Source organism: Oncorhynchus mykiss, chromosome 8 (genome assembly GCF_013265735.2).
Source record: "Oncorhynchus mykiss isolate Arlee chromosome 8, USDA_OmykA_1.1, whole genome shotgun sequence".
Lineage (NCBI taxonomy): Eukaryota > Metazoa > Chordata > Actinopteri > Salmoniformes > Salmonidae > Oncorhynchus > Oncorhynchus mykiss.
This window is the reverse complement of record NC_048572.1, coordinates 75,790,381-75,800,795: the sequence shown is the minus strand read 5'-3', so window position 1 is coordinate 75,800,795 and position 10,415 is coordinate 75,790,381. Positions and strand designations below refer to the sequence as shown.

The 10,415-nt window shown below is 47.1% G+C and overlaps 1 protein-coding gene across 1 annotated transcript; it reads right to left on the bottom strand.

Moving 5' to 3' along the window:
- Positions 1–1,321: 1,321 nt before the first annotated feature.
- On the bottom strand, positions 1,322–5,539 carry LOC110530636 (protocadherin-8). The gene is made up of 3 exons (XM_021613848.2): positions 2,889–5,539; positions 2,330–2,564; positions 1,322–2,190 (listed from the first exon to the last, which is right to left on the bottom strand). Exons 1-3 carry the CDS (start codon positions 5,304–5,306, stop codon positions 1,823–1,825), a joined length of 3,021 nt encoding a protein of 1,006 aa, XP_021469523.2. The 5' UTR covers positions 5,307–5,539; the 3' UTR covers positions 1,322–1,822.
- Positions 5,540–10,415: the final 4,876 nt, after the last annotated feature.

Here is a 10,415-nt window from a genome sequence, read left to right as displayed (position 1 = left end):
AAACGTGAACGTGCACAGCGGATCTAAAGGCACCCTGGAACATACGTTCAGTCAGATGGGATACCTGAGCTGCTCTTACAGTACTCTCTCTCTCTCTCTCTCTCTCTCTCTCTTTCTCTCTCTCTCTCTCTCTCTTTCTCTCTCTCTCTCTCTCTCTCTCTCTCTCTCTCTCTCTCTCTCTCTCTCTCTCTCTCTCTCTCTCTCTTTCTCTCTCTTTCTCTCTCTCTTTCTCTCTCTCTCTCTCTCTCTCTCTCTCTCTTTCTCTCTCTCTCTCTCTCTCTCTCTCTCTCACTCAGTTCTAAAGTTTCCTAAATTCACCGGTGGATCCTGTGGAATGTGTCATCCTGTCTCAAGCTGATGATACCATATTTCTGCCACTAAGGCAAGATCCATGGGAACAAATCCCCCCCGGAATGCTTATGTGCACTGATTGAGCCATCCTTACATGTTTTATTACCTGACATATTCATTACACCATGTGGTTATAGGCGATAGTCAATCGATGCGTAAACAGTTCCCTATCCAAATGTACCAAGGGCGCTTTTACGCATCGGCGCGCATTTGGCAACGTGCATTTTGATTGAGTATGTGTGCTGATTCTGGTTCTACGCCTTGAGGGGCGGCAGGGTAGCCTAGTGGTTAGAGCATTGGACTAGTAACCGGAAGGTTGCAAGTTCAAGCCCCTGAGCTGACAATGTACAAATCTGTCGTTCTTCCCCTGAACAGGCAGTTAACCCACTGTTCCTAGGCCGTCATTGAAAATAAGAATTTGTTCTTAACTGACTTGCCTAGTTAAATAAATGTGGTCCACTGACTCTTTAGACAGAGAATGTAACTCCTGGAGACTATAATATGTGCAGAGGATTCTGTAAAATTTTATCTGATTGATTAGCCTGTTTGGTTACAACTTTTTGCCTCTAGCGAGCACATTGGCTAGCCGGCCATATCGTTTTGTTGTCAGTGGTCAAAGTCAATCTTCAATCAAATGTGGATGAGACAAGTAGGCGGGGTTCGTATTTTGTATTCAGGTGTTATTTCATCCCTCACTCCTAAACTGTCCTGTCACTGAATGACAACTACTGAGCGCACAGCTTTTACAATAGCGACACCTCTCGTCTGCAAATTGCAGAATAGGTGAGGGTAATGAATTTCATTGTCAGAAGGGGCATAATGCCTTGACGAAGGATTATGCCTCTATTTAATAATATAGAATACCTTTTTATTTAGCTCCCTTATTCCTCTAAAACCAAGAGCAGCGTGACTTGCACAAATAGGCTAATGCAGGAGTGAACAGAAGTAATGTAGGAAAAGATTACTGAAGTTGCAAAACAGTATTTCAATGTTTATTTTCTTTCGAATATCGTGATACAAAATCTAAACAATTATTACATTATTGCATTCAAATAAATTCATACATAATTATCAACTTGTACGTTGGGTCTCCAGCCTAAAACCGTTGTTTCTGGGCCATTTAAATAGAATTCATGCCTTAGAATCGAGTATAATTACAATTAATATGTACACATCTTCGATTTTTAATTATGATTTTTATAAAAAATAAACTCTTTATATACAAATCCTTGCATAAATTACACAGTATGTCCAACAAAGTCTTTAAAGTGATTGGATATAAACTCCAAATGTGACTTTTACAATGAAACACTTAAAAATGCAAAATACACAAATATTATTTTGGATATATAAACTCATTTACATATTCTTCCCACAATAATCTCATACATTTGTAAGCAACATGTGATTCTCATTGACATGGTTTGATCAATGAAACCGTTTTTTGGAACGCTGTGAATTAAGTTCTTTTTTAGACTTCATTGCTGGGACACCGTGTCGTGGTGGGACTATAGACTGGGATAGTGATGTCACTAATCTCCTGAACTCTCAAGGGTCTGGGAGGAGTGACCAGGACATAGTCATATTCCTTATGTAGTACCTTCTCATACACGCTCTGCAGGCCCGTTGTTTTGGGGATGTGCGCCTGGTAATAGTTATCTCTCCGGAGCGAGTCCCGGGGCAGCGAGGCAGTCTTGGAAAAGCTGTTGAAGGAGGAGACAGTCTGGCTGGTGGGGGTGGGAACGAGTGAGGGACCAATGTGAGCACGGACAGCCGAGGGGCTCCAGCAGCGGTCAGAGTGGCCCAGAACCTTACATTCACTGGTACATGCCCATAGACCTGAGAAAGAGAGAGAGGAGGGAAGGGAAGAGGTTAGGCTACTTGTGCGACCAAACACAAAAGCAAAATTCCATACACACCGATTTCATTCGAATTACTATAATGGTTATGATAATAAAGAAATATAAGTGTCTCTTACCACTGTGACAGCCCATGGGGTGTACCGGTACCCCCTCCTTCTTCAGGTCGGTGCCACTGATGTCACTGTCACTGTCGTTAAAGTCACTGTCGCCTTTCCCGCTGTCCTTCCCGCTGAACGCGGGGTCTCTCGCGGAGATGGTGGTGTAGGAGTTGCCCTTCCAGATTGTGATTGGTCTGACTGCCTCTTTACCATTATTGTAGCTGTTACCGTAGCCGGGCAGAGTGGAGTAGCCCTGTGGAGCAGAGAGAGAAACACACATAGTTCAGCACCTTGGACAGCAACACAATACAATAGCACTGTATGTGGCTGAGAGCACAGAGAGAGAGACAAAGAGAGAGAGAGAGGGAGAGGGAGAGAGACAGAGAGAAAGAGAGAGAGAGAGACAGAGAGAGAGAGAGAGAGAGAGAGAGAGAGACAAAGACAGAGAGAGAGAGATACAAAGAGAGAGAGAGACAAAGAGAGAGAGAGACAAAGAGAGAGAGAGACAAAGAGGGAGAGAGAGAGAGAGAGACAGACAAATGGTGGTAGTAGGCCTAGATTAAAAACAGCATCTCACCTTGGGTTTGCTGTCCGGTTCGTAGACGCATGGTGCCTCTCTCCCATCCTCAGAGGTGGAGCACAGGTCGCTGCTGCCAGTGTGTCCCCCAGTAAACCCGGGCTGGCTAGAGAAGGTGTGAGCTTCAAACCCTCCCACGGTTCCATGGAGCGGCAGCAGTGGATTGTCGCTGATGTTCTTGCCCCTTTCCAGGATCTCCTTCTCCCCATACGAGTCTGTGTCATCTCCAGTCTTGTCCCGTTTCCGCCGGTTGCAGGTGGTGGCGATGAGGATGATTGCTAACAGCAGGAGCGTGCAGCTCCCCGCCAGAACGACAATGATCACCACTGACAGGTCCCACTGTGCGTGCTCCCCCGCCTCCCCGCTGCCTGCCCAGTACACCGTCCTGTCATTCGGCGGGGCGCCCACAATGATGAGGAAATGAAGCGTAGCGGTGGCGGTGAGCGCAGGTCTCCCATTGTCACTCACCGTGACGGTCATGCGCAGGGTCTCGTCCACGTCGTGGCTGAGCTCGCGGTTGAGGTAGACCTCTCCGGTGGCCTTGTTAACGGAGAACATGGAACCCTCTCCAGATGCCAGTCTGTAGGACAGCTCTGCATTCACGCCCTCATCAGCATCTCGCGCCTCCACCCGGGTGATGACGTAGCCTGAGGGTGCGTCCCGGGGCAGCAGAATCTCAGAGGACCCATTATTTAGTGCGGGCTGGTTGATGACAGGTGCGTTGTCATTCTGGTCCACTATCCTGACATGAATGCTTGCGGTTCCGGTGAGGGGCGGGGACCCACCGTCGCTGGCTGTGATGCAGAGTTCCAGCTGTTTCATGACTTCATAGTTGAAGCTCCTGAGTGCGTAAATGGAGCCGCTCGCGGGGTCCAGTGAGACAAACGTAGATACCGGGGAGCCCATGATGTAGGTGTCAGCGAGCTTGTAGATCACCTTCCCGTTGTGTCCCAAGTCCATGTCCCTGGCGACCACCGTGGTGATGTAGGCCCCCGGGGTGTTATTCTCCACCACAGCCACTTCATACGCCGATTTACTGAACACAGGAGCATTGTCATTCTCGTCCATCAACCGGATGGTGTACTGGGTGATGGTTCTGAACGGTGGGGAGCCCAAGTCCTCTGCCACCACTGTTAGATTATACTCAGGGATCTTCTCCCGGTCCAACGGGCTCGTACTCACTATCATGAAGCTGTCCTCGTACGCCTGCTGCAGCCTGAAGTGGTCGTGGCCATAGAGCGTACAGTGCACCTGTCCGTTAGCTCCAGAGTCCATGTCAGAGGTGCTGACCAGCGCTACAAAACTCTCGCGCGATGCAGCCTCCGTGATATAGGCAATTCCAGCCGTGATGGACGTCATAGGGGTGATGGAGATCTCTGGTGCGTTGTCGTTAACGTCCTGGACCCGCACCACTATCTTACAGATGGCGGGGCTTGGGTTCAGACCCAGGTCAACCGCCTGGACGTCGAATTCGTACGTTTTCTTGCTCTCAAAGTCAATGGGGCTCTCGAGGGTGAGCCTTCCCGTTTTGCGGTCTACTCTGAAAAGTTGTCTTATCTCGGATGGCACCTGGTGACCAAAACCATACACCACCTCCCCATTCAGCCCCTCATCCGGGTCTTCTGCGTTCAGGTCCAGTAAGAGAAACCCTACTGGTGCATCCTCAGGGAGGTCCACTGTAAAACTGCTCCTGTCGAACAAGGGGCTGTTGTCATTGTAGTCTTTCACCTTGATGTTGATGCGCGTGGATCCCGTGCGGGACGGGTTGCCGCCGTCCATAGCAACCAGCTCGAGCGCATAGGAAGCCTGTGTCTCACGGTCCAGCTCTTTCATGAGCACGAGCTCCGCATATTTAACCCCGTCGGCTCTGCTGAGCACGTCTATGGTGAAGTGACTGTTAACGGAGATCTGGTAGCTCTGGATGTAATTCAACCCCACATCTTCATCCACAGCGAAATCTAACGGGATCCGCGTGCCCACCGCTGTGTTTTCGGAGATCTCCAGACTCGACTCTTTCCGTGGAAACTCGGGGGAATTGTCGTTGATGTCCTTGACCTCTACCTCGACGTGGATGAGTTTGAACTGCTCTTTGGAGAAGCTTACCACATCAAAGGCGACGAGGCAGTGAAGGGTGTGTTTACAGATTCTCTCTCTGTCAATTCTCTCTCCGATAGTCAGCTGTCCGTCGCTCTCCCTCAAACGGATAAAAGACGAGTTGAACTGTTTCATCATCCTGAAATTTGTCTTGGAGCCGGAGGAGGGGCTGGATGAAATGTCCTTGGCCAAGTTTCCAATGACAGTTGCAGGGGCGTCTTCCTCAAATGTCTCGTACTTCACTGTCTTTCCCTGCGTGAGAGTGGGCAGGACAGCCAGTGGAATGCCCACCAGCACCCACCAGTTCCACCCTCTCATACCCATTCTGCCGATTTGACACAACTAAAACACACTGAACTGGCTGCACTTAACTCAACTATTTATTCAAACAAAAGCACTTATCAAGTTGAATTTCGCCCTCTCTCGTTGGGCACGCCAGTTTTCCTATTAGGATGCTGCGATAATGATCCCTTAGTTTTAGTACGCGCTCACTCTCTTTCTCCCGCGCTCACTCTGCTTTGCACTCTCGGAGGTTTGCTCTCCCAGCGCGAGAGGGCTGCAGTGGGATGATTTATATGGGCGGCGCATGCAAATGAGCTTCACTGTGACCAATCCACGCATTGAAAACGGAAAGGGCACTTCTAAAAGACCCCTAAACCTGCTTAGAGATTCCTGGACTGTGTGGAGAAACTTGGCACAGATAGGTGGGCTAAACGTTCGGCTTGATTTAAAATGTTTAGTTTCCGTTGCTTGTTTATGTTGGTTGGTCTGTTAAATGAGTCTGCGCACAAATACACGTGGAGAACAGACAAGATGCGCAGTGCCCCTGAGCTAGAGGACAAAGCACCCGGGTAACAGACAGTAGCTAGCCTACAGTAGCCTAAAAAGAAAAACATTCGTCATTATGGACATATGCTATAGAACCTCTTCTATTGCTCTCTCCTCTATGACAGCTCAAAACGTATTGGATCATTGGGCTATCGATGCATCATCAGAATATTGATATGTTTGGTTGGGAAGCTCTGAACAGAAACCTATCCATCCCTTCTCCTAAAGGAAATTGTATTACATAGGCCTGTCCAAACAACCCAAAGAGCCCCTAAAGCCTTTTAGAGGACACATTCGTGTGTCAGCAGCACCTCTCACCCAATAATCCTGAAGAAAGGGTAGGCTACCACAGTGTGGGCCTGTAAATCAAAACGTGCAATATACTATACTATATTACACTAACAAATTGCACCAAAAAAGGTTTCATAAATGTATGAGATATAGGAATATGAACCCAACAAGTGCACCAGTGTTCTGTTATGGTTGTCCAATGTGCATGGCTATGTTATTGTCATTCATAATTATTTAACTCTATTCATCAAGAGCTGCGTAGATATTTTGATTATTTTCCCCATGTGTAATCCAATAACTGTTATCAGATCAGATTTGACTCAATAGTAACGGCTATATCCACTTTATATACTTAAACATTGATTTTATTCTAATTCTGCCTCAGCTCAGATCCGCCCACGAGATGTCGTATGAGCGGGAGTGGGGATTTGTTAATGAAAGCCGGTGTACCAGGGCCCATTTGACATGCGTGTCAGCGCCTTGCGCGCCCCTCTCCACAGCCTCGTCTGCCAGAACAGAGCTGCGCAGGTGAAGAGACAAAACTCACTCACCCCCACAGTCACATACACACACACCCGTAACAAATAGGATTTGGCTGTAAACGCGGGGAGATTTATACGGATTTCAATAGTGAGATTATATCAAAGGCGTATGAAGCGCTCGTTAGCAGTGACAATATAATGGCATGGTAGGGCTTCCCTTTATGCAGAGCTGGGTGTATTGTGCCCGTGAGCCAGCCTGTACTGAACCAAACCCCCGCTGCTCTCACATAGCCCCCTAACTGCAGCATAATGTGCCAGAGCCACATGCAGCCTTTGTCCCCCCCCACCTCGTCCTGCCCCAGACCGGCCACAACTCCTTTCATTAAACAGGAGATGGGGGATGAATCGGACTGGACATGGGGGCACCTCCTATTCAAATAGGCCTAGATTTAGAAAACGGCCTGGGACCCGTGACGGGTCTTTAAGAGATTTTGTCTTTCTTTCCATAAGAAACAGAAACACACACACACACACACACAAACACACACACACACACACACACACACACACACACACACTCTAAGGCAACACTTTCCAGAGGGAACTAATATCAGTTGGCATCTTCTAAAGGCCCAGCTGCCACAGAATGTCAAATATTCTGATACCTGTGAACTACTAGGTTACACCTGTGAGTGCTATCTGTTGGCTATATAGGCCCGCCAGGCGTACCAGAGAACAGCCTGTGAGAAAATACATTTGAGCAAAGTGTTTGCAACCATCAACAATCAAGTATAGCCTGCTATTGTGGAAACAGAAGCCTTAATCCAAACATTCTTTAATAAAAAGGTTTAACAGGCCTACCTCTTTAAAACCCGTCTAATGTAACTCAATACATTCTGTAGACTGATTCTAGCTGTAGGCCTATTGACTTTTCACTGAATGCTATTCTATTCTATACGGTGAGAATTGCTCTGTTTATTTTGTATTAGGCTGCCCTGGCCTGCATGTTGTAATACACAACTCAGTGTTCTCACAGAGAGAGAGCAATCAAAGGCAAATTACACTGTGTAGAGTCTCACTTTGCCGATTATGTGTGAGAGATCTCTGTTTGTGTGTGTGTGTGTGTGTGTGTGTGTGTGTGTGTGTGTGTGTGTGTGTGTGTGTGTGTGTGTGTGTGTGTGTGTGTGTGTGTGTGTGTGTGTGTGTGTGTGTGTGTGTGTAAGAGAAAGAGAGAAAGAGAGAAAGGAGAGGTTTATTCTTAAAACCTCTTTAGATTCTCTTTAAAATACTGGACAGGCTTTCGGCAAACCCAAACTGCCTTTTGTGTGAGCGTGCTTTCACTACTCCAGCTCTGACACTCGCACACACACCTCATTCTCTCACGTGATTGGTGTGTCACTCTCACCCGTCTGCACGCGAGTTCAACAATAGCAGAATTAGTGCGAGCCTCGCAAATCCCTTCTATTGTTCACGAGACACATTAGCATTTTCTTAACAGATATTTTTTGCAGACCCGCACTCAATTTCAATTTGCAGACCCGCACTCTCCCTTTCCTTCCTACCTCCTCCCTCTCTCTCTCTTTCTCATTGTCCGATTTGCTCTGGTGATTGCCCGGCATTTGTGGTGAGGAGTTCGTCGCCTGATCCTCGTCTCCTGATCCTCGTCTCTTTTTGGGTTTAACTCATTGAGATGGAAATTAGGTGATTTAGGCTTCATTATCCGTCTGATGGGAAAGTAGGCAGAAGAGGAGAGGAGGGGGAGAGGGTTAGGGATGGAGGGGTACATAGGGATGTCCAAGATAATCGACCCTCGAGCTGTTGAGGCAGGCAGGCGGTCGCCCCTCTCGCGCCCCTTCAACCTCCCGCTAACCTTTGCTTAACTCGCGTGCCATCACACGCACACATCCTAATTAGTTCCTAACGTGATTCACAACTAATTATCTCATTATCGCCTCTAACGGAGAGAGGAGACACAAAGGGGTCCATTTGGGATAATACCTACCGAACATTGCTAAATAAAGACAGTATAAATGTGTGAATGCCCCATCAGGCTCAACAGTTAGCCCTCGACATAACCATGTTAAAGAGAGGAGCACTTGAAAGAGTATTGAGTCGGGTCCTCTAATTGACAGTATTTAGGCTCCAGATGTCGTGTGAATAGAGAAATCAGGACACAGAATGAGAATAAAGAAATATAAATTAGACTGTTTCAGGCACCTCCTTGAAGGCTTTTAAACCGTTGGCTCATAAAATATTAATTATCCTCAATGCGTGGTTGGCTGAATAGTTTTACGTAGCGTACGTATCACATCACATTTTACAGATATGGGCTATACCAAGCTATCCTTTAAGTAGGCTATGTTTCTTTTTAAACGAATAATAGCATCACATTATGTAGACTATTCGAATGAAACATTAATTATCAATGTTAACTACGTCTATTTTTCCCATCATATGCTCCTCTCACCTCTCTCCTACTCTCTCCCAGTAGCCAGCCGAGAGGAGAGCTCAGATACTCGAATTACCACCAGATTGGTAACATGGAAATAGCATGGGCAACACATGACCATTCTTTCTCTTTTCGGGGTTCTATTTTCTCTCCCTCTTTTTTCTCTCACCAATGTGTTAGTTAACTTCTGCTCAGATCCATCACATCTCAGCCATCTGTTGCAGATAGCTGCAACACTTTGAATACATTCCGCCGTCAGACAAACAAAACGGTTAACACCTCATGAATACATCTTTTTTTACACCCACACAGACTGAGGGGAACTTTAGGGCCAGTATAGCTAACCCAAAGAAATCTGTCTCCTGCCACTCCCTCCTAGCTTCCACTTCATTACCGGTTTTGTGTTCTGGAGCAGGCAATCTGTGCAGCCGGCCCGGCCATCCCGGCCCGGCCTGGCCAGGTTTCTAATGACTTTCCAATGGTGATTTAAAGGGTTCCTCCGTCTCCTCCCTCCTCCTCTGTCCCTTGTTTCTTTCAACCCTTTTGAATCTCTTCAGCTTTTGTCTCGCTGTGTCTCGCCTCGCTGCCCCTGTCCGCCATCCCAGTGAAAGAGAAGCAGGAGGTCAAAGGAACACTCACATAAAGATTCTCACATTAGTTGAATAAAGGGAATGGCAGAAAGTTATTGTCTGAGGACCTTGGTCCATACATTACTGAGGGAGGGAGCGTTTCAGTTGGAGGCTGTAGCTAAAGAATTTAGGGGGATTGTGGAAGGACGAATATGGGAGTTCTTTCAAATTTCTGTAAAATAAAAATAAAAGAGTTTAGGAGTTTAATTAATCAAAGGGAAAGCTGTCAGAACAGGTTTGTGGGGGACCTGCAAAACGCAAGTGCACACACACACGCACGCACACACGCACACACACACACACACACACACACACACACACACACACACTTGCCAGACTGGGTGGAGGGGTGGGTTGCAGATGGACAGATGGAGAGGATGAGTTAAGAAAGCTGTTAAAGGGGGATATCACTCCTGTGAAGTTATGTCTGTTGTTGTCCTCATGAACACTATGCAGACACTATGCAGTTGCCACACTGGCCATAAGTCAGAATTGCATTTCACCCCATAAAGATTAAGGGAAGGTTAGACCTAAGCTGATCCCGACTAGTGCTAACGGCCAGGGCCACACTGAGTCACACTGATCATCTTAGGTCTATATAACATGTAGGACTACTCCAATAAAACAACATGTATAACTACTGGCATTTCATGAGACATGTTCTGGGTAGAATGATCTATTACACCATTTTTGGCTCTGTAGAGGTGAGCGTGGGCGTGATTCTACCCAGAACTTCAGAACTTGGGGGCTTTTA

What these genes read in the sequence shown, in the direction of transcription:
- LOC110530636 (XM_021613848.2), bottom strand. Translation starts at nt 5,306, where the DNA reads ATGGGTATGAGAGGGTGGAACTGGTGGGTGCTGGTGGGCATTCCACTG. An exon ending in AACCGGACAGCAAACCCAAG is followed by an intron (nt 2,565 to 2,888) that starts GTGAGATGCTGT and finishes TCTGCTCCACAG; the next exon opens with GGCTACTCCACTCTGCCCGG. An exon ending in CCCCATGGGCTGTCACAGTG is followed by an intron (nt 2,191 to 2,329) that starts GTAAGAGACACT and finishes TCTCTTTCTCAG; the next exon opens with GTCTATGGGCATGTACCAGT.